This window comes from Hylobates moloch, unplaced genomic scaffold (assembly GCF_009828535.3).
Source record: "Hylobates moloch isolate HMO894 unplaced genomic scaffold, HMol_V3 SCAFFOLD_4, whole genome shotgun sequence".
In the NCBI taxonomy this organism is placed as follows: Eukaryota; Metazoa; Chordata; class Mammalia; order Primates; family Hylobatidae; genus Hylobates; species Hylobates moloch.
In genome coordinates, this window is record NW_026652279.1 from 38,373,303 (window position 1) to 38,396,462 (window position 23,160).

General features: G+C 48.7%; 1 protein-coding gene and 1 long non-coding RNA gene across 2 annotated transcripts in view; one reads left to right on the forward strand and one right to left on the reverse strand.

Moving 5' to 3' along the window:
* The window catches only part of ADCY5 (adenylate cyclase 5), a 168,275-nt gene that overhangs the window by 87,631 nt on the left and 57,484 nt on the right, over positions 1 to 23,160 (forward strand). The window contains exons 3-4 of the mRNA XM_032150004.3: positions 10,010 to 10,159; positions 14,712 to 14,833. Coding sequence (XP_032005895.1) covers positions 10,010 to 10,159; positions 14,712 to 14,833 — 272 coding nt within the window. The remainder of the gene's footprint in view (positions 1 to 10,009; positions 10,160 to 14,711; positions 14,834 to 23,160) is intronic.
* LOC131383232 (uncharacterized) lies at positions 1,935 to 11,994 on the reverse strand. The gene is made up of 3 exons (XR_009213101.1): positions 11,683 to 11,994; positions 2,924 to 3,019; positions 1,935 to 2,394 (listed from the first exon to the last, which is right to left on the reverse strand). It is a non-coding gene; the product is annotated as an uncharacterized LOC131383232 (long non-coding RNA).

A 23,160-nucleotide genomic window follows, 5' to 3' on the forward strand; every position in this document is an offset into this window, starting at 1 on the left:
TGCAAAGCGTGGGGTCTTCCTAGGAATAAGTAATTAAAAATAACAAAAAATAAAATGTACAATGTGGCCACTTCTCTCTAAAGGCACAGCTGTGCAAGTTATAGAAGACATTCTCTCCCTTGTAATTGTTGCTATTTACTTTACAAATTTAAGGGCATTAAAACCACAATAAGATACCATCCTCACTCCTGCTAGGATGACTATCATGAAAAAGATAACAAAATAAGTGTTGGCAGGGCATGTGGAGACATTGGAACCCCCATGCAATGTTGGTGGGGATGTAAGGTGGTGCAGGTGATTGGAAAGCAGTTGGGCAGTTCCTCAATAATATAGGTTGCCATGTGACCCGGCAATTCCGCTCCTAGATATATCCCCAAGAAAACAGAATATATCCATGTAAAAACTTGTACATGAATGTTAATTACAGCAACATTATTCATAATAGCCAAAAGCTGGACAGAATTCAAATGTCTATACCTGATGGTGGATAAACAATATATGGTAGATCTGTGCTGTGGAATATTATTTAGCTTTAAAAGGAACAAAATACTGATATAGGTAGAGAGCATCCTGAATCTAAAAATTTGAAATCCAAAATGCTCTAAAATCTGAAACATTTTGAGCTCTGACCTGATGCCACAGTGGAAAATTCCACACGTAAGTACTTAAACTTTGTTTCATGCACAAAATTATTTTAAAATATTGTATAAAATTACCTTTAGGCTACATGTAGAAGGTGTTTATGAAACATAAATGAATTTCATGTTTAGACTTGTGTCTCATCTCCAAGATATCTCATTATGTATATGCAAATATTCCAGAATCTGAAAAAATCCAAAATATGAAACACTTCTGGTCCCTAGCATTTCAGATAAAGGATTCTTAGCCTGTGTGTGCTACCACATGGACGAACCTTGAAAATATGCTAAGCGAGAAAAGCCAGACACAGGAGGCCACCTATTGTTCACTTCCATTTATATGAAGTGTCCAGAATAGGCAAATCCACAGGGGTGGAAAGTAGGTTCGTGGTTGCCAGGAGCTGGGGGAGGGTGGGGTGGGGAATAGGCAGTGACTAATGGGCATGGGGTTTCTTTTGGGGATGTTGAAAATGTCCTGGGGTTGGTCGTGATGGTTGCACAGCCTTGTGAATACACTAAACACTACTGAATTTTGCATTTTAAAACAGTGCATTTTATGGTATGTGAATTGTATCTCCATAAAAAATAATTAAGGGAAGCTACGCTAGAGTAAGACTTGGCTTTGTGAGACAGGTGGGCCTTTCTCACCCATAGCCATGAGTTCCCTGGAGAGCGTGCCCCCGGAGGACATTCATCGAATCTGGCAGTGGCTGGGAGTAGGTCCTAATCAGCAGTACTTTATGTGACCAGGATCTATGAAGAAGGCCTGGGGCGCCTGGGACAAGGGTGAGAGAAAGTTGAGTGTCTCTTTATTAAATAGAATAAAACAAAACTAGATCTAAATTAGGTTGGGATAAATAACAGCTTAGTACAGTAGAGTAGGATGAGCTGTGAGCTCAGAAAGAGATGGCTATGATCCCAGTTCTGCAGCTTCCTTGCTGTGTAATCCAAGGCAGGACCCCTGCCTCGGGCCTCAGTTTCCTCATTGGCAGAGGGGGATGATGCTGCCTAACTTGCTTATCTTACAGGGATTTGATGAGGGTGAAATGAACTACATGTGAGAAAGTGTTTTGCAGACTATATATTGCTGTACCCAGTCATTCCTAGATACTTGTCTTTCTTCACATTCTAGTCTATTTTGTTTTTCCTTAAAATGTATTAAGCAGATGCTAATTGTTGATTTGTCAATATTTCATGCTCTAATTTTAGTAACATTAAAGTTGTATTAAATAAACATTACACTTTAGAATGGTATTATAGATTGGTTTTTTTCAGACACAGTGAGTAGCTGGGGTAGGCATGAGACAGGGAATGTGGTCTGTGATAAGACTTAGAGGGCGTTAATGCCGGCACAGGAGTTTGGGCTTTATCTTACTGGTAATGGAGAGTCCTGGCGGGTTTTTGAGTAGGAAGATGTCATGAAGTTAAGGGTACCATTCGAGGATCTCTGGCATACAGAATGGTGTTCACAGAGGCTGGAGGCCCCTCAGGAGGCATCCTAAGCTCTTGAGGGGGAGTTCCAGAGCAAGGGAGAGTGACAATCCCAGAGCAGCTAGATCCTAGCTGGAAAGGAGAGGAGAAGGGGGATGTTGTCTGGGCAGGACCCCAGTGAGCAGAGAGATGGGCTTGATGATGTTTGTCCAGAGCCAGTGGTATAGAAGTGGCCACCTCCTTGAAAGAGGACCTCATCACAAAAGCCCCCAAGCAGAGATAATGCAGCTTTGATGTCCAAAAACACATAACAGCAATCTTGATTCTTTGTGAAAGGAAAAATTGTAGAGGTGTCACTCGGTATGATTAGAAAAACAGTTAAAAATATGTAATAGTTAAAAAAAAAATTAAGCACCTAATTGAGCATGGTGCCGTGTACAAGGAACCATGCCGATATGCCTTCTAAGAGTATATAATTTAAGATTATTCTTCCTTGAATTATTTTATATTATATCTTAATGGGGTTCCACCGAGGTTCCCTGAGCTTCCCACCACCACTGTGTAAGACAAATGAAATCCAGTGTAGGAGGAAGTAAGTCTTGCCAGGATGTCAGCTTCTTTTATTTGGGACTCATTTCGTTGTTAGTTTTATGTGTTTGTAAACCGACAAAGGACTAGAACAGAAAGGAGTTGTGCCTGTCTTTAGAGCCGGGGCCAGGGGACACCTTGCAGGAGAGAGCCTCTCTTCCTTTTCCACTGCCCAAAGCAGGGGGAGCTGGTTCTCTGCCCCCAGCATCCCTGAGGTGGTCCAGCCTCTTGTGGTCTTTGGGTGGATTTGGAAAATTAGATCTCACCTCTTTGGCTTGCACTTCATCGGGGTGATTGCAGACTCTGATGCACAGGGAAAACGCTGCAGTCTGTCTACTCTGTCCTCACAAGTGGAGGAAGATCTGGAAGAGGGAGTAGGGAAGAGTGGGCAGGAGCTTGGGGAGAGGGTTGTCACGACCGGGGGAGGGCAGGTGTGGTTTGAAAAGAACCCCTGGTAGGGTTGCCCAGTAAAATATGGGTCACTCAATTATATTTGAATTTCAGATAAACAATGAATAATTTTTTTTTTTTTTAGTATAAGTAGGTCCCAAATATTGCCTGGAACCTACTTATACTAAAAGATGTACGTGTTGTTTGTTTGTAATTCAAATTTAACTGAACATCCTGCTCCCTCCCCCATCAGTAAATCTGGCTCCCCAGGAAGTTCTGATTCCCACCACAGCCACCACCATTCACCTGTGAACCGTACTGCAAGGGGCAAGCTGACTTATCGGGAACAGGAACCGCATAAAAGCAAATTGAGCAGGGCTGTTCCTCAACCCTAGTCTCCAACTCATTTCCTTCTACTCCAAAACCATACATTTCTCATTCCCCTTTGCCTTGCACCTTTCCCAGGATTATCCAGTAGCAAGCCTATTGCAGTGGGCCCATGGAGCCCCCTGAAAACTCAGAGAGGAGAGGCAGAAGCGATCACAGTGCCTGAGGCCAGTGGCTGGGGTTTCTTCCCAAGGAGACACTGCACAAACCAAGCACTGTAAACTTCCCACTCTTGGCTCAAATCAAACCTGCAGCCTGTGGGCAGCCAGAGATTGGGTTTCAGAAGTGCTGGCGTTTTAGAAGTATTAAATATTCATAGGCATCTCCCCTTGGTTTTGACTCTGAGAATATAATTCCAAACATTCCCCCTCTAGTGGGGTCTCTCCTGGTGTGGTCCTGGGACCCCCCTGGACCTTGTCCACTCGGACCCCATCCATCTGCAGGGCTTGTTTGAAACTTTTTCTTGTTGTTGTTTTGGAGTCAGAGTCTCGCTTTGTTGTCCAGGCTAGAGTGCAGTGGTATGGTCATAGCTCACTGCAACCTCTACCTCCTGGGCTCAAGGGATCCTCCTGCCTCAGCCTCCCAAGTAGCTGGGACTAGCTGGTGAATTTTTATGTGTTTTATTTTTATTTTTTGTAGAGATGGGATATCACTATGTTGTCTGGGCTGGTCTTGAATTCCGGACTCAAGTGATCTTCCCTCCTCAGCCTCCCAAAGTGCTGGGATTCCAGGTGTGAGCCACCACATCCGGCCGCTTGTTTCAAAGCAGATGCTGAGGCTACTCCAGGGCTGCAGTCTGCTGTATTGTTGGGTCTCCATTTCACTCCACTTGGTGTAATGTGGGTATATGTCACATGCTCCCCCATACCACTAACTCCCTTCACACACACACACACACACACACACACACACACACACACACGTTCTATGTGGTTAGATGTGTCCCATGAGGCCAGCACAGGGAAAACCAATAAACCCTTAATTAGGCCCTGTTTACCTGCTGTTGTGAAGCCTCAGCAGTGACTGATATCTGTTATTATTTACTAATTAGGTCCTTTACACAAGGACAGGGTTTATACTTACTTTTACTTTGCCTGTCTTTAAGGGGGTGCAAGAAGGGGCTCGTTATTTGATCACTGTTTGAGTGGAGAAGAGAGCCTGACAGCATTTGGACATACCTTCCTTGTCCCCAAGGTGTGGGATCATTTTTAAACTTTAGACTCCCTCTGTGTGTAAGCAGAATTCCATCAGATTTTACCGATACCTCCTCGCTATTCATAACTGGAGCATCTGCACAGGGACCTTAGCACCCTTTAAGACCTGGTGCCCAGATTCCTGCTTTTTTGGCAGATGGTGTGAGTGTGTGTGTGTGAGGCAGCTATTAATCTCTTCTTCACTTTCAGGTCCAACTTGCTGAAATCCCCCTTTCCAATAGCCTTGCTCAAGACCCCACCCTCAAACCACAGCACCCTCTTTCTGCCTGCCTGATTTTGTGTTTAGTGAAAGAGAGATGAACACCAAGGCACACTAAGCTTAGCAAAGCCATTTGGACGGGTATTGGGTTACCACGCATCTTTTTACCTGGATTTGCACTGTCTGTTGCCATTGGCCTTCTGGCTATAGGAGGAGTCAGATTACATCAGGAGAGACCCGGAGGATTAGTACAGAGATGCTGCAGCAGACACTTGATAATTACTTTGGGGGTCATGTCTCAAAATAGACTCTGGCCTCTCTTTCTGGCCTCAGAAAGAGGGAAGGCCACTCTTTCTCTGTCCAGCCATCTGCTTACATTTTCTCTCTTAGTCTCCTGGATATGACCCCTGCCCTTTTTTTTTTTTTTTAAATTAAGGTATAATTTACATACAGTAAATTCACTTTTTTAGTGCATTGTTCTGCAGGTGTAACAAATGCATACAGATGTGTAATTGCTAACACAATCAAGATACAGGACAGTCCCGTCACCCCAAAAGATTTCCCTGTGCTGTCCCTTTGTTGTCAGTCCTACCCACTGCTCCCTGGCAACCACTGATCTATGTGCAGTGCCTACAGTTTTGCCCACATCTAAATGGAATCATGGTTTGTAGGCTTTTGAGTCTGGCTTCCTTCATTTTAGCATAATAGATTTGAGATGCATCCATGTTGTACGTATCAGTGATTTGTTTCTTTTTATAGCTGAGTATTTATGCAGAGATTTTTGTGTGAACATAACTTTTCATTTCATTTGAAAAAAAAATACCTAAGAGTGAGGTTGCTGAGTATTTATTCAGAGATTTTTGTGTGAACATAACTTTTCATTTCATTTGAAAAAAAATACCTAAGAGTGAGGTTGCTGGGTCATAGGGCAAGTGCATATTTAACTTGATGAGAAATTGCTGAACTGTTTTCCAAAGTGGCTGGACCATTTCTCATTTCGACCAGGAAAGTATGAGCTCAGTTGTTGTGCATTCTCACCAGTACTTGTGATTTCATTCTTTCTTCTTTTCTTTCCATTTTTAATCTAATTTAACTTCAGCCTTCTAATAGTGTGTAGTAGTGTCTCATTGTTTTAAACATTTGTATGATAGCTTCTGCAGTTAGGCCTCTGAACCATTTTGAGTTAATTTTGTATGTTTTGTGAGGTTTGTTTTTATCATATGAATATTTAATTGTTCTAGCACCATTTTTTTTTACTTACTGACATACAAGTGAAGATCTAGCACAATTCTTTAAAAGACTCCTTTCATGTAGTTTCCTTTATACATTTGTCAAAACTAAAGGTGTGAAATATGATTTGCAAATATTTTCCCCATTCCGTGGGTTGTATTTTCACATTCTTGATGGTGCCCTTTGAAGCACAAAAAGTTTTAAAATTTTGATGAAGTTCAATTTATTTTTTTCTTTTATTATTTGTATGTTTGGTGTGATATATAAGAAATCATGGCCTAATCCAAGGTTATAAAGATTTATCCCTATGTTTTCTTCTAAGGGTTTTATATCTATAGTTCTCATATTTGGGTCTCTGATTCACTTCGAGTGAATTTTTGTGTATAGTAAGAGGTAAGGAGTCCAGCTTCATTCTTTTGCATGTAGATATCCAGTTTTCCCAGATTACTTGTTGAAAAGACTGCTCTTCTCCTACTGAATTGTCTTGGTACCCTTGTCAAAAATATAAAGGCTTATTTCTAGACTCTTAAATTCTATTCCATATATCTATATTTCTACCCTTATGCTAGTACTACATTGTCTTAATTACTGTAGCTTTATAGTAAGTCTTGAAATTGAGTAGTATGAGTCTGCTAACTTGATTGGCAATCTTTTTCAAAACTATTTTGGCTATTTTTATTGCTTTGATTGTGATTGTGTTCATCTGTGTATCAATTTGGGGAAAATTGACATCGGAACATGGTGTTTTTCTGTACATGGTATCTCTCTCCATTTATTAAAGTCTTTTAAAATTTCTTTCATCAGTGTTTCATAGCTTTCAGTGAACAGATCTTAGATAAAGACCAATTTTAGATTTTTTGTTAGTTTTTTTTTTTTAGATTTCTACTTAAGTATTTCATGGTTTCTGTTGCTATTTAAATGGTGCACTCAGCCCTCCGTATTCACAGGGCATTGGTTCCGGGACCCCCCTGGGGATATTAGAATCCTCGGATGCTTATATAAGTCCCTTATATAAAATGTCATAGTACAGTTGGCCCTCTGTATTTGTGGGTTCTGCATCCACAGATTCAACCAGCCATGGGTGGAAACTATGTACAGTTGCCAAATCGGAGGGTTTTGATCCAAGGTTGGTTGAACCTACAGATGCAAAACCTGTAGATACAGAGAGCCAATTATACCTTTAAAAATTTTACTTCCAATTGGTATTTACTCAGGTATAAAAGTAGGTTGCTTTTTGTATATTGATCTTGTATCCTATGACTCTTCTCAACTTGCATATTAATTCTGGTAGTTTTTTAAATTTTTTGAGGTTCTTCTATATAGACAGTCATGTCATCTGCAAATAGAGACAGTTTTATTTCTTCCTTTCTAATCTGTGTGTCTTTTGTTTCTTTCTCTTGTCTGATTGCATAGGCTAGGACCTCCGGTGTGGTGTTGAATAGGAGTGACAAGAGGGAACAACCTGGCTTTGTTGCTGGTCTTGGGGAAAGCATTCAGTCTTTTACCATTAAGTTTGATATAATCTAGCTGTAGATTTCTGTATATGCTATTGGACAGATTAAGGGACTTCCTTTCTATTCCTAAGCTGGTAAGTTTAAAAATTATTAATGTATGTTGCATTTGGCCAAATGATGTTTTAGAAACTGTTGAAATGATCATATGGTTTTTTAATTTTAGTCTATTAATATGGAAAATTACATTGTTTGCTTTTTGAAGTTGAATCAGCCTTCATTCCTGGGATTAAGCCCATTTGGTCATGTTGTATAGTATTTTCATGATGCACTAGCCTGTCTGGGGCTAGCTCCTCATCTTCTTCTTCCCAGTTTCTCCTGTCTCACTCCTGTTTTTATCACCGAGAACTTCCTCTCTTTTCACACAGATCTCCTCTAACTAGATCATCCTTCAGAATTCCCTGTGGCCTACCCCTCAGCCTCCACTTCCTCATCTCTTCCTCCTTATCCTCTCCCAGTGGTTCCCAGTGACTTCCCAGAGGCCTGTTTTTGGGGTCTAACTTCATAATCACAGCATTGGTTACTACTTCAGGCCATGGTCTATTTCTTCCTGGACTTTCTTCTCCCTGGTCTTAGGGGCTCTTCCTTCTGAGTCAGCTCTGCCCTGAATGGCTCCCAGCCACACACAGGTCTTTGTTCCCTCATGCTTTGGGCTTCTGTGGCAGCATCTGGACCCGTCTCCCATTCCTGCACTCTTGCCTCTGATGAATCTTCCAGAAGCTGTGGGCTCATCCAGCCACTCTTTGGTTCAGCAGTCCTTTTGGGGGACACAAACATTCCATCTATAGCACTCTTCAAGTAGATTGTAAGTTTCTGAAGAGCAGGGGTCTTCTTTCCTTATGATAAATAGGTTGGCTTTTCCTATGCCATGTGTTTACATAAAATGACGCAATGGGATTCTAGTGTAGACAGGGTTGGGGTGGAAGGATATGGGAGTTATGAGTCAGCAACAGTAGTTGGCTGAGGCAGTGGAGCTGGAAATCTGAACTTGCCCCTTCCTGGAAGGTACATCCAGGAGACACATGGGGAGCTCAGGGCATTCTTCAACCAGCAGGGAGTAAGAGCCTGAAATGGGAAAGAGAAAGTCTTTTCATGGACTGGGGCACACACACCATGGGATGTCTCCAGGGAAAGATGGTACCACATTCAGCAAACAGCAAGGGCAGGACCATCTCAAAGCTGTGGTGGGCAAAGCCTTCTGGTAGAAAGCAGACCTGAGTCGAGAGCCAAGAGGCCCCTAGAGAAGAGCATAGGAGTCATCTGCTGGGGCCACTGCCAGGCAGCCGACGTCCCACAGCAAGACTCTTTGGGATCCAAATGGCCAAGTGCCTTCCTTACCCCAGGACTTGGGACTAACACAGGCCTCCTGAGGGCTGAAGGAGCCACAGCAGAAGGTGCAGCGGCTGACCTGGGCTCCTCTTCTGGAGCTGGGACTAAGGAAGCTTTTGGTGGGAGTAACTGAGGTGCAGTTCAAAGCCCCCACAGCCTAGGAGCCGGAGCATCATTGTGTGGCTCTGTTCCATGTGGCCCCAAGTCAAGGACAACAGGACCCATGTACTCAGATATCCAGGAGCTCTACCTGCCAAGAGAAATTTTGCCTACACATCACTCGCTGGGAGCTGAATGTACCTTATAACCTTGCTTTCCATGTCGTGTTGTATTGTGTTTCATTTTCCCTTAGCTTTTCAGTAAGTATTCCCTTCAAAAGAATTCCAGCTTTGACTCTGCTGACTTGGAGGGTCAGTGGTATTTTTCTACACACACACATCTCAGTTGTTGGGGAGCCGGGGAGATGGTAGGCACTGGCCGGCTGGGGCGGTGGTTGTCAGAGAGCTGGCAACAGAAAGACCAGAAGCCTAGGGAGGAAGGAGTGGAGACCCACTGTGGCCACGGACCCCGACTGGCCAACCTTGCCCTTTTGTTTCCTAGTGCATTTAGCACAGTGCTGAGGACCTGAGGGGATTCGAGAAGCCTTGATTCGTCGGAGCTGATCTCTGGGGGAGGGTGGCCCCTTGTCCTGTGCTGGACTCTATCACACTTTCAAAAGTGAAATCCCAGCACCCTTGTGGCACCTTCCTTGCGGTGGCCTTCCTGCCCCCAGCACACACACAGCTCTGTCACAGTACATGTAGCCTTTTAACTTCTGGTACTATAAGCATGTTTAGTATGATTATTAGGTGATTCAGTGTCTTCAGAGGACATACCGCATGACAGGCCAGCCAAACTTCTGGCTTTGAGGACATCAGAGAGCCCGATCCATTATGCTCGGCTGCTCACAGTGGTTGGCCGCGTGTGGGGTGCCCTCAGCATTTGTTTGCTAGCGCCAGGTGTGAGTTTGCTGAGACAGGGTCTGAGGGCTCCACACTTTGGGGCCAGGAAGGTCAGGATCTGAGCTCGGTGTGCTCCTCTCTCCCTCTGCAGCTTGTCTCCAATGTTCTCATTTTCTCCTGCACCAACATCGTGGGTGTCTGCACCCACTATCCGGCTGAGGTCTCCCAGAGACAGGCTTTCCAGGAGACCCGAGAGTGCATCCAGGCGCGGCTCCACTCTCAGCGGGAGAACCAGCAGCAGGTGAGTGAGGCCCCTGCCCTTGCGCAGTGGGAAGGAGTCGAGACCTGAGATGTACCTCAGCTGAGCGCCTGGCCTGGGGCGGGCAGTGCTCATTATGGCTGCCAGCCCCACTCCCTGGGAGGGGCCCAACCCATGGGGAATGTTTCCCCTGGAGAGAGTCCAGCATTCCAGGCCCTGTGGGAAGAGAGCTCTACCCTGCCTGTGCCCAAGGCCAGGTGCCCATAGCCATGTGGCGTCCCTGTGGTTTGCAAACAAGCCCAGCAGCAAGAGGGTCCCTCTCTCCCTCCCCACACTGCTCCCACTCCCTCCCCACACTGCTCCCCACTCCCTCCCCACACTGCACCCCCCTTGAGTTGGAGTAAGGAGAGAAGCCAGCATTCCTAACTGGGATTAAGGTGCTCCGCAGAGGAGGGATGAGGGAGAAGAAGAGACAGGAGCTGTCATCCCCTGAAACACCCCACACCTGGCTATTCCTCTCTGAGTTCTGGGGTTTGGTGGTTCAGAGAAGGAAGAAAGTCCCATCTCTTCCTAGACTTGCCTGGGTCAGGGAAGGCAGCCTGTTCCCAGGGCCACAGATTCCTGGTGCAAAGAGGGACTTGCACTGTGTACACCAATCTTGGGTGGGGTGGGAGCAGGGCTGAGGGCCACATCAGGGGTCCAGCCCTTCCCTCTTTGGGGTGGAGTCCTGTTTGGATTCCAGGTCTGGATCCCCAGTCTCCTCTCCTGTGTGTGAATCAGGTAGGGGTCTGGTGACTCGGAGTCATGGCCCCCACACGGGAGGCCTGGGGGGCTGTGTGGCCTAGGGGAGAGAGTGGGCGGGTCTGCAGGGCGGTGGGGCTCCCACTGGCTCCTATGAGATAAGGTTGCTCCAAACTGGAGGCCTTCCCTCCCTCCCCTCTTAGATTACCATCTCCCCAGACCCTCAGCAAGCATCAGTGGAGCTCACCTGAGTGCCGCATGCTGCGTCAGCCCCCATGGCTGATACGAACATGGAAGGTCTGTCTTTGAGTGTGGGGGACATGGAGAAATGGCCAAGATGGCAGTGGTCACTCATGGCTCCAGGCTGGCATGGGGCACATACTGTGGCCACCCTGAGTGCAGAATGTTTTACCAGAATCCTTGATGCCATCTGGTTGCATTCTAAGTGAGTCACAGTGACATGGCTGGTGACATCCAGACAGCCAAACGAGGGGGCAAAGCTCTAGTACCTCTCCAGGCCCCCCATTCCCCATCTGTCCCCACTTCCCTTCCAGCGTTGCCTCGGTGGTCGTCATGTCTTGTCAGGTCTCGACTTACGCTGACCAGTCCCTGGCCTGGCTCTCCCCATTCACTCTGGCCCTGTCTGGGCTTCTGGTCCAGCATCTTGAAGGAAGCCCTTGCTGGCAGTGTCCCTGGGGTCCTCCCACTGCCCTTTATTAACACATGTACCTCACCTCTGGCACACTGCACCACACTCACCCCCAGGCCTCAGCATTCCTGAAAAGCCCCTCATCATCCCCATTCCAGGCCTCAGCATCTCTCACCTGAGATCAGGATACCTCCTTCTTCCATTTTTGGGGCTGCGCCGCTCACTTCTCGAGGGGAATTACCATTTTACAGCTTGCCACAGTTTCCTTGCTCTGGCCCGGGCCGGTCTGGACGTTCCACCAAATCCACGGGATTTAGGGGAAAAAATATTTTTGCCATATTCCATATTCAGAGCCAATGTCCTGAAGGGGGGGAAGCTTTCTGCAGACAGGTGCTTCTTAGCTGGCCATAGCCAGCAAGGCGTGCAGAAAGAGCTGCTGGGGCTCCCTGGGGGAAGCTTCTAGTTGCCCTGTGATGAGTGGGCTCAGAATTGTTCCCCAGCGGCCCCCTGCCCACCCCTCCTGGCCCTCAGCCTCAGAGGTGGTTGTAAATGTAGGAGGGCCTCTCATGAAGCCAAACGGTTTGTAGCAGTCTCTCCCAGTCATCCCACATTGTCTTTTAATTCCTATTTCTGTCACCAGTAACTATTTACTGAGAGTTGGCCTTTGGTGGTCGTGTTTCCTGCTGCTTGGAGAGACCAGACAGACCCACAGAGAACACTGCCCTTCACTGATGTGTCAGCTTCTCCAGCATAAGGCTCTGGGCTGTGGCACTGGACAAGATGCAGCTCCGGTCCCCAAGGTGGCCTCTCCTCAAACACAGTTAACAGGCCACTGATGTGGGGTTCCAGCGAGTGGGGAGGGGATGCCAGCAGCCAGAATTGGACCTCCTCCTGGGAAAAGGGAGACCCTGAAGGAGGGTGAGGAGCAGCGGAGAAGGAGGGTGAGGCCAGCTGAGGAGCTTGTGCGTAACAGCAAGAAAGACCCCAGGAAGTGTGGGGGCCTCTGTGTTCTGCTCTATCTGGAGTGGAGTGTGGATTTCATTTCAGTGCTGCTGGGACAGCAGGTGGAAGGTCAGGGAGGAGTCAGGTCATGGAAACCTCCAGGCCAGGCTGTGGGCGTGGGCTGATCTCCACAGCGTCAGAAGGCTTAGAAGGCGACATGGTCTGGCGTATTTTAGGAAAAGCAGTTGCTTGCTTGCAGTGGGGAGGATGGACCAGAGGCAGCAAGCTTGGAGATAAGGAAAGCGATCTGGAGGCTTCCCCGGTCATCCAGTCTGGCCCTGAAGGTGGCCTGGGCGGCGACAGGCTGAGGTTGGGGTGGAGAGGGTGCTTCAGCAAGGAGAGGAGCAGCAGCCAGTCTGGGGGTGGTAGGAGTGGGCCAGGCAAGCACGAGGCATAGCAAGGGGGTAGGGGGACATGGGCTTTGATTTGCAGTGGAAAATAAGGAAGAGTGAGTTCAGTGGGTCTGGAAGAACCCATATGTGATGTGGCTGGTGAAACTAGAAAACCTGTGGAGGTGTTGAGCACAGGTAGTGTTTCAGAGAGATCGGGGCTGTGCAGGCGTCAGGGAGGGCAGAGGGAGGCTGTCTGTCCAGGGTGTTGAAACCAGAATCCAAGAGCCAGATGAGAACTGCATATGGGCAGTGGAGGAAGGCACAGAACAGAAAGGACAAATGCGAGAGCTGTTTCCAGATGAGCAGGACTTCATCAGTGCTGGACAAGGCCTGGGCTGAGGGGAAAGGAATGAGTGTCAGAGGGAAAGATCTGAAAAGCAAAAGCCACTTATGTGGGCAGGGTCTTGACACTGGTGCAGCAGAATGGGGCTGTCCCAGGCAAAGGCAGGGAAATTGAAAGAAAAGTGATTGGGGAATGACAATGTGGGAAAGCGAGTGTGGTTTGGGTGTGATGTCAGGGTGGTGGTGGCAAGACATCCAGGTGGGCAGCTGGAGGCTAGCAAGCCATGGACAGGAGGTAGGGATGTGGGAAGTGGCTGATATAGCCACCTCTGTAGTGGGAACCTTGGCCATGGACTTACTCCCAGAATGCAGGTGTGAATGGGGCGAGGACAGAGGTGGGACATGCCATGTTTGGGGCCAGGTGGAGGGAGAGGAAGCAGAGATGACATAGAAGCAGAAGAATCTCAGGGCCATATGGGAGGGTGACTCTAGCATCTGGTGCGGAGTGAAGGGCAGGAGAATGAGGGCTGGAGGCAGCCAAAATGAAAGGCTGGGGATGAGCGAATGATGTGCACCAGCCTGACGGGGAGCCTGGCAGGGAGGCAGCTGGGCATCTTGGAGCAGGGCAGGCCCGGGAGAGGAGCTCAGAAAGAGAGCATAGTCCAGACTCCATAACAGGCTGACGTGAGCCTCCGTGATGTGGCCTGCCCTTCCGCTTGCTTCTCTCCCACCTCCCCTGCCGCTGGTTGTGACGTGGTTTCTCTGAGTCAGTTTGCTTTCCCACTCTCCTGGGCCACTGTACCCAGGTAGAACTGGAGCACCTCCTCCCCACCCCATCCTTCCAGTCTCCAGGAAGCCCTCTCTTACTGCTCCAGTGGAGATCAGGTGTCCCTGCTCAGTGCCCCCATAGTGGCGCCCCAGACCCCCATGACATCAGAAGCTTTCTGAAGGAGGAACCTTGCCTGTCTCACTCTTGGTGTTAACTCACTTGGTCCCCAGAATAGTGCCTGGCACATGGTAGGTGCTCAATAAATATTTGATAACTGATGGAGTGGATCTCATTTAATGCTCTCAACAACTCCATCCCCATTTTACAGATGAGCAACCTGAGGCTCAGAGAAGTTCAGTAATTTGCCCAAGGTCACACAGAGTCTCAGGTGACATCCAGGATTCTAACCCGAGATGCTCAGTACTCACATGTTCACCAGGAGCGCTTTTGCCCGAGAAACGTGGCGAGGGAGGTGGAGGGATTAGCTGGTGTCCCGGGGAGGGGAGATGGGGGACAGGTAGCCTGCACACATGTACACACATGCACAGACACACACACAGACACACGCGTGCGCGCGCGCGCACACACACACACACACACACACACACACACACACACACACACACTGTTAGCCCAGGAGTCCCGGGAGAGCCTGAGAGGTTTTCCAGGGCCCTCAGGCAGGGGCACAGGTGTGGAGGAGCGAGCACTTGCCAGGCAGGTGGAAGGCGCGGTGATGAAAGCATGTGCTTCCCTCCGCAGGAACGGCTCCTGCTGTCTGTCCTTCCCCGTCATGTTGCCATGGAGATGAAAGCAGACATCAACGCCAAGCAGGAGGATATGATGTTCCATAAGATTTACATCCAGAAACATGACAACGTGAGGTATGGGTGAAGCTGCGGGAGGAGGAGGGAAGGGAGGGAGAGCTGGACCACCATGGAGACATCCCACTTCCCTCCTTTCAAGTGGGCACAGCCTGACAGGGTGGCTTGGTGACTTTGGAGAGTGTGTCATCTACAGCATGCCAGCCCCACCCCTCCAGGTCTGTTAAGTGAGTGAATTATCATGGTGTCCCATGTAACTTTTTGGGGGAGTGGAGAGATGGGGGGATAGTGAGGCTGCAGGGAGAGAATAAAAACAGGAGGAGGAGAAAGGAGGAAGCAACACCACCCGCTTTGGTTAAGAGCTCCTAGCCTACCAAGAGAGATGGAAAGCATAGACTGGGACCCGAATGTCACCACCATCATCTCATCTTCACCACCATCTGGCAGCTTCCATGCCTCCTAAGCCAGTGCGTGCCAGGCACTGGGCCAGGCTCTGCCCACCTTATCACCAGTCCTCCTGACAGCACTGCAAGCCAGCTACCTTTATCAGCACACCCAGTTGATAGATGGGTCATGTATGCTATTTACTTCATATATACTCTATTTGAAATTTTCTGTAATAAAAAGTTGAAAGAAAAAAAAAACATCACCAAGAAACCACTGGACAAATCCAGAACGTGGGACAGTCTACATTGTGTACTCTTTAAAAAGCCAGTCATGGAGAAAGAAAAAAGGGTGGGGAACGCATTCTAGATTAAAAGACTCAAGGGCTCAAGGTTCCCCAGCCAGCAGTGGTACAGCCAGGCTGCACCCAAGTGGCCGCTCCAGAGCCCACGCTCCTTTCACTGCGTGTTTGCCGCCTCCCTAGACAGAAGCTGCTGACAGCAGGGACGTGCAAACAGATGTAGATTAATAGAGTGCAAAATCTGCTTATGAGTTCCACGGGGACACGAAGCGATACAGTGGCCTTCATCCAGCATGGCTTCCTGGAGAGCCCGATAATCCTCCCATATGCCCAGAAAAGGAGCTGCTGTGTTTGCCTTCCGGAGAGTTCCTTCTCCCCAGGCAAGTTTCCCTAGGACTCACGAGTCCTCTAAGGTTGGTGTAAAGAGGACTCTTTGGAGGCTTGGCCTGAGTTTTCAAGAAAGTGATTAAGTGAAATAGTGCAAATTATCTCTCTCTCATATACACACACACACACACACACAGAGAGAGAGAGAAAGAGAGAGAGAGAGAGAGAGAACGTGAGGCTGACAGCAGTAGGGATGAGGGAAGCACTGTTTTCTTCAGGCAGAGTGAGAACTGCCCAGTTCCCAAGTCTGCCCTGGGATCTGAGACTGTGGATTCTGACTGCATGTCTTCCGTCTGTCTCTCAAAACTGAGACCCTAAGCCTTTGGGAGAGACATGTATCTGCATAACACATTGGCCCCCAGTTTTGGGGGTCTCCCAACCCCCCATGCTTCTCTGTCAGGTAGGGACAGTGTAGGCAGCAGTCACCTTGGTCTCCCAGGAAGAAGGCTGCCCCTGGCTGAATCTCCACATCCAGGAGGGACCTGAGGGGGTTGCAGCTGAGCCCAGCTCAGGGAAGTGGAGTCAGTGGCTGAACTTCTGGGCTTGAGCCCTTCAGGCAGTGCAGATGTGCTATTTCCCTGCTGCTTCTCCCACCCACCTTGGCCCTCCCATGGTGGAAGATTGCTAGCAGTGAGAGCTCACACCTACGCAGAGCTTGCCTGAACCATCCACCGCCCTACGTGTGTTCATCTACTCACTTAATCCCCACAGCAAAGAAGAGAGCTGTACTGTGATTATCTCCATTTTACAGGAGAGAAAACTGAGGCACAGAGAGGAAGTAACTTGTCCAAGATCCTGTCGTTGGTTAAGTGGGAGAAATACCCCGGAATGCTTTCTGATACTAGTTTTTACCCAGCCTGACTACTGGACAGATGTTTTTACATGCCTGGGAGAAAGGAGTGTGTCCGAGGAATCTGGGAAGGAGGTCTGGGGAGCCCTCAGGCTAACAGGAGACTCGGAGGAGAGGCAGGAGAGAGATTTGATTTCCTGCGTGTGTGTGTGTGTGTGTGTGTGTCTGTCTGTCTGTCTCTCTCTGTGACTGAGGAGTCACAAGGGGCCTTTTCTGTCTGATGGCAGTTCTAAAATCCAGGGGTCTCCCCCTTAGGACATGTGAGGAAACAGACTTTCCTATTAGAACAGATCCCACAGGCTCAAGTTCAAAGTGGGAAGGGGTAGCCCACCAAGTGGTCCCAACATATATGAGCGAAGCCACTGAGCTCCCCCTTCTGGAATTTTCTCTCCTGGTCCTGTCTTCACCACCTCACTGGCCCAGGCATTGTCCCCGGCACAGCGTGGACAAAGATGCTTTCCTTGATTGCTCTCAGCTCCGCAGAGCTTTGTGCAGGTTTCACTCATTCAGTGGAACACAAAGGAAATCCAGAAAATTTGCTGCTCAGAAGCAGTCTGGCACCTCCAGCACAGGTTCCCAGCCTGCCTCGGCCGACACAGCAGGCTCACCGGCCACCCCTGCACCTCGGCCCAGTTCCTTGCCCTCTCTCACCATCTCTTCTCCCACTCAGCGGCATCTTCCTATTCCTCGTTCCACGGTGCTGGCTCTTGGGCCCCCACCCCTCCAGCAAGGGTGTTTGGTCAGAGGGGCTGACTCAGGCCTCTTCTACGGTGACTGCCCTTGGGGTGACTCCTCCCTCTGTCTCTTTCCCATGGAGGCAGTGACTTTGGGTTGATAAAAGAACACTGCCCTAATCACAGAGTGGCCTGCATGTCAGACCCCTGCCACAGTGGGGGTATTTCTGTCTGGGATGTGCCAGGATCAATGACAGCAATCAGGAAAGAGATGAAAGGAGAGAAAAATCAAGATGCTATAATTTTCATGGGGACAGAGACGATTCTGACTCTGACATCGCCAGGGACAGAGGTGGCTGGTACACATCAGAGGCCAACTGTAAGCAATCATATGCAAATGTCCCTCTGGGGCCTCTTTCCCTGTTCCATCAGCAGCACTGGTTGTAGCCCTTGGTAGAAACACAGTGCTTGCTCTGGTCTCTGTTTTGGGGTTGAACTTTTGGCTTGGGTTGGTGGTTAAGTAGGAGATGGGGGGTGACATCATAGTTTAAAAACACCCCTTGGGGCTGGGCTCATGGAGAGCCGGCAGGGCACAGTGGTTAGGCCTAGGCTCTGAGGTTAAGCAGTTTTGCACATTGCCCCTACTCTGCTGTTTCCTGGCCATGTGACCAGGACAAGTTACAAGCATTGAGCCACTCTGAACCTCAGTTTCCTCATCTGTGTAATAGGATAGGAAGAGTACCTACTTAATAGGGTTGCAAAGAGTAAATAGAATAATGTGGGGAAAGTGCTTAGCACAGTATCTGGCACACAACAAGTGTTCAGTAATTGTGAGCTGCCATTATTATTGTTACTGTTATTTTTATGATTATGATCACACTCATATCAACAAAGAAAGGCCTGGGGATTCTCTAGTTGGAGAATGGAGGGTGATGAGTCACATTCGTCAATTCTCTGCAAGTTGTAATATTTAGAGAGGGTGATGACATGCTGTTCTCTAGCCCCACTGAGAGCAAGGCCACAAGAAAAATAAATCAACTCCACAGCATGACAGGCTGGGCCTGGATCTAAGGAAGAGGAAGAGACCGATGGGGGTTTGGGGAGAAGAGTTTGTCCTGGGTAGGGAGGGGTGTCAGGCAGGGGCCACCACTGTCCATGGCCTCATTCTCCCCTGGCCCTGAGGAGAATAGTTGTGCAGCACACACCTCCCCGGGGTGCAGCCAGGGACTGGCCAAGGAGCCTGTAGGATGTTTTGGTGCTGAGCCACCACTGGCCGTGGGCAGAGGCAGGCCAGAGGCCAGGGGACCCCTGGAGACCCCGGAGACACTTAGTTGTCTCCCCTGTCTGACGTGTGGTGACAAATGGAAATGTTTCAGCCTTTCTGACAGGGCGGGTCAGCTGGAGCCGGGGCCCATGCTGGGATGTCCACCAGTGGCCTGCAAGCCCTCCTGCCTGTCCTCTCCCACCCCAGATACCTGCACTCGCTGCAGCTGATAGCGCCAGGGCTGGGGGAGCTGTGCCCTCCCCACACCTGGGAGGGACAAGGGCCTCTGGGACATGCCAGCAGAGGCTGTTCTGGAGGGAGGGACAGCTCCTGGAGTTCTGCCTGGGAAGGAGAGAGCTCAGTCAGCCTCAGCCTTCTCAGCCAGAGAAGGCGCCATACCATGTGGGTCACAGCAAAGGTAGATGCAAACAGACCTTGGCATCACCAGCTTACCCTTGCCCAGGAGTCAGTGGAAGGGACCAAGATGAGCACCTGTGTTAAGGAGACAGGTCCACACCCAGCTCTGCCGCCTGGTGGCTGTGGGAACTTGGGCAAGGCACCTAATCGGAGCCTCAGTTTCCTCACCTGTAACATGGGATGGGGATGGTCCTCACCTGTAACATGGGATGGCCATTCACTCATCCATTCAGCTAGTGTGTGACCTCTGCATCAGTGGGGACCACCAGGCACACTGCAGGACACTCAGCTAGAGGCGGGCAGTGTGACACGGATTAAAGTACATGTCATCGCTGGCATCATGAAGCTCATCTTCTGTTAGAGAAGACACTAAACAATGAATAATTAGTCAACTGAGTTTATCACATTCTTGTGGGAGCTAGGGTTTAGTGACCAGAAGACAAGGACTTCATAGGCAACGTACTGCTCTATTGTTCTGTTATCATTGTGATAAAAGGCACAGAGGAGCAGCATCCGTAAGAGGGGTCCCAGCTAGCTAGCCCAGGACTCCGCTGGGAGCTGAGGTGAGGTAGGGCATGGAAGGTCCCCAGCCCCGCGCAGCCCAGGAGGCTGCAGACTGATTGCCCTTAAGGCAGGGTGGACGACCAGATGAGAGTCAAGGTCAGGTAACTCAACACCCCAAAGGCTTCAGGGGCCAGAGAACGCCTCAGCCAGGACTGAGATGGCTCTGAAGGATTCTCTGCTTTCACAGGAGCTCCTTACTGTGGATGACCCTGCACCTGACTGGTCTGTGCCTGAGCTGGAGCCCTGAGGTTTTAAAGGTCGTAGGTGGTGGGTGGGTGAGAGATCATTCCAGACTCTTCTTTGTGTGAAGGGAGAGAAGGCTGTCTCCTCTAGTGGGTGCTGGTCCTTTGCCTAAGAAACATTCCCCGCAGGGCCCCAGCGTTCAGGATGGGGCACGGGTCGGGGGATCTTGGTTCACCAACTTGGATCAGGCACCCAAATCCTGTGGATCTGCAGCCAGGGTCCTGGCAGAGGGGCTACCAAGCCTGGTGTGGCAATGAGGTAGCCAGCCCCGCTCCCCACACATCAGGGGTGGGGCAGGGTCTTGGGGAGAGATTCCCTGTCTCCTCAGTCTTTCCCCAACACCTCCTACTTTTAAGGTTATTATCTCCTCTCCTGTCTCCTTCAAGGACTTGGCTGCATTCCCCAGGTTGCTCTGGTGTCTGGCTCTGCTGCAGTGTGGTTCTGAATTATAATGACCACGCGACAAATGTCCGAGATACTCAGATACCCATGGGCGGATTGTGCACCCTGTAGGCAGAGGGTGGAAAATGTTTACCTTCCACTCGCACCCTCAGCCAACAGACCACATGAGGAGGGGCTGTGAACACCCTGCATTCCTGTCTCAAACCTGACATGAAGAAAAGTATTCTGGGCCCGGCACGATGGTTCATACTTGTAATCCTAGGCCCAGAATACTGGGAAGCTGAGGCAACAGGATTGCTGGAGCCCAGGAGCTTGCGGTTACAGCGAGCCAAGATCTTGCTGCTGCACTCCAGCCTGGGCAACAGAGCGAGACCCTGTCTCTATTTTTTTTTTTTAAGTATTCTGAACTCTACTCCCATATCAGTTATAGATATAAATGTCTTTATGTTATTATTTTAGTCATTCCACAAACATTTACTGAGCTGCTACTATATACAGCCTGCCAGTATGAAAAAGACACTGTCTCTGCTCCTTAGGGAATATCCAGCCCTCACAGTGAGGGAGTTCAGTGCTATGGGAACAGCAGCTTGACAACCCAGGGGGCCCTGTTGGAGTCACTAGGGTTGGGTCTTTTAAAAAAAAATTTAATGGATTATTTTCGTTGTGATAAAAATACATAGCATAAAACTCACCGTCTTAGCCATTTTTAAATGTACAGTTCAGTGACATTAAGTACATTGAAATTGTTGTGCAACCACCATCACCACCATCCATCTCTGGAACTTTTTTTATTTTCCCAAGCTGAAACTGTATACCCATTAAGCGCTAACTCCCCATCCTCCCTCCCCCAAGCTCCTGGAAACCATCATTCTATTTTCTGTCTCTATGATTTTGACTGGGTAGCTCATGTATGTGGAAACATATAGTATTTGTGCTTTTTGTGACTGGCTTATTTCACTTAGCATGATGTCTTCAAGGTTCATCCATGATATAGCATGTGTCAGGATTTTCTTCCTTTTTAAGGGCTGAATAATACTCCACTGTAGGAATATACCACATTTTGTTGATCCATACAAAGTGTCCATTGATGGACACTGGGTTGCTTCTACCTTTTGGCTATTGTGCATAGTGCTTCTAGGAACATGGGTGTACAAATATTTTTTTCATATCTGTGCTTTCAATTTTTTTTTTTTTTGAGATGGAGTCTCACTGTGTCACCCAGGCTGGAGTGCAGTGACATTATCTTGGCTCACTGCAACCTCTGCCCCCCGGGTTCAAGCGATTCTCCTGCCTCAGCCTCCCAAGTAGCTGGGACCACAGGCTCGTGCTACCACATCCAGCTAATTTTTGTATTTTTAGTAGAGATGGGGTTTTTGCCATGTTGGCCAGGCTGGGTTCAAGCAATTCTCCTGCCTCAGCCTCCCTAGTAGCTGAGATTACGGGTACGCACCAGCGTGCCTGGCTAATTTTTGTATTTTTAGTAGAGACGGGGTTTCACCATTTTGGCCAGGCTGGTCTCGAACTCCTGACCTCAGGTGATCCGCCTGCCTCAGCCTCCCAAAGTGCTGGGATTACAGAAGTGAGCCACCATGCCTGGCCTGTGCTTTCAGTTTTGGTGGGTATATATCTAGAATGGTATTGCTGGATCATACGGCGATTCTATCTTTAGCTTTTGGAGGAACTGCCATCCTGTTTTCCAGAGGGGCTGCACCATTTGACCTTCCTCCCAGCAGTGCACAAGGGTTTGAATTCCTCCACATCCTTACCTGGGATTGTGTCCCAACAAAAGACCTCAGTTTGCCTTAATTGGTGGGGGCTGGAGTCAGCAGCCAGCAAAGACTATTTTAGCTCTCTGGACTCAAAATGAGGGGCCCTGTGGGAGATAAGAAGGGAGGGAAGACAGAGCAAAGAGGCGCTGACGAGTTGAATTTGCCCGGCTATGTCTTTGAAACAGCTGGAATCAGCTGTTATTTATGATTACGATTCTAATAAAAATTTAGACATAAGAAGTATTATTCTGGGCTTGGGTGAGTCAAGGAAGACATTACGAAGATGGAAGGGTTAGAATCAGGCCCTAAAAGAAGAATGTGATTTTTTACCTTTTAAAAAATAAACACTTTTCTTTCTTATTTTACTTTTTTTTGAGACAGAATCTCACTGTGTCACCCAGGCTGGAGTGCAATGGTGTGATCATGGCTCACTGCAGCCTAGACCTCCTGGGCTCAAACAGTTCTCCTACCTCAGTCCCCAGTAACTGGGACCCCAGGTGCCCGCTGCCACTCCTGGCTGATTTTTAAATTTTTTTTGCAGAGACAGGGTCTCACTATGTTGCTTAGACTGGTCTCCGACTCCTGGGCTTAAGTGTTCCTCCTGCCTCGGCCTCCCAAAGTGCTGGGAATATAGGCATGAGCCACCGTGCATGGCAAAAAATAAACATTTTTATTATGTGAAGAATATATGTTCTTTGTAGAAAAATTGGAAAAGAAGAGCAGTATGGAGAAGAAAAAGCACTCATAGACTCACTCCCTGAGATCACTAATATTGCTAGGTCTTGCAGTTTCTTCTTCCTTTTGTGTGATTTTCCTTCAGGAAGCATTTCCCTAAATCTTTCCAGACTTTCTAAACAGAATGCCTGTAGGTGCTGTGGGGTGTTCCATTGTATGTACAGTAGGGGTAGGATTTGGGTAGGCAGAAACAAGAGAGGGGTTTGGGTGGGTGGGAGGGGTCCTGCAGGAGGCCCTTAGTCAAATCTAGGACATGTCTCGACCTAGGACCCCTGGACCCAGTCCTGACAGTCAAACCAGTCACTGGGCCTCTTGTCTTGGTTTCCACTTGCTGAAGAAAGGCGTCCTGTTGTCCTTGCAAGAGTGGAGAGAGCCCGGTTGTCCCAGGGCAGGCTCT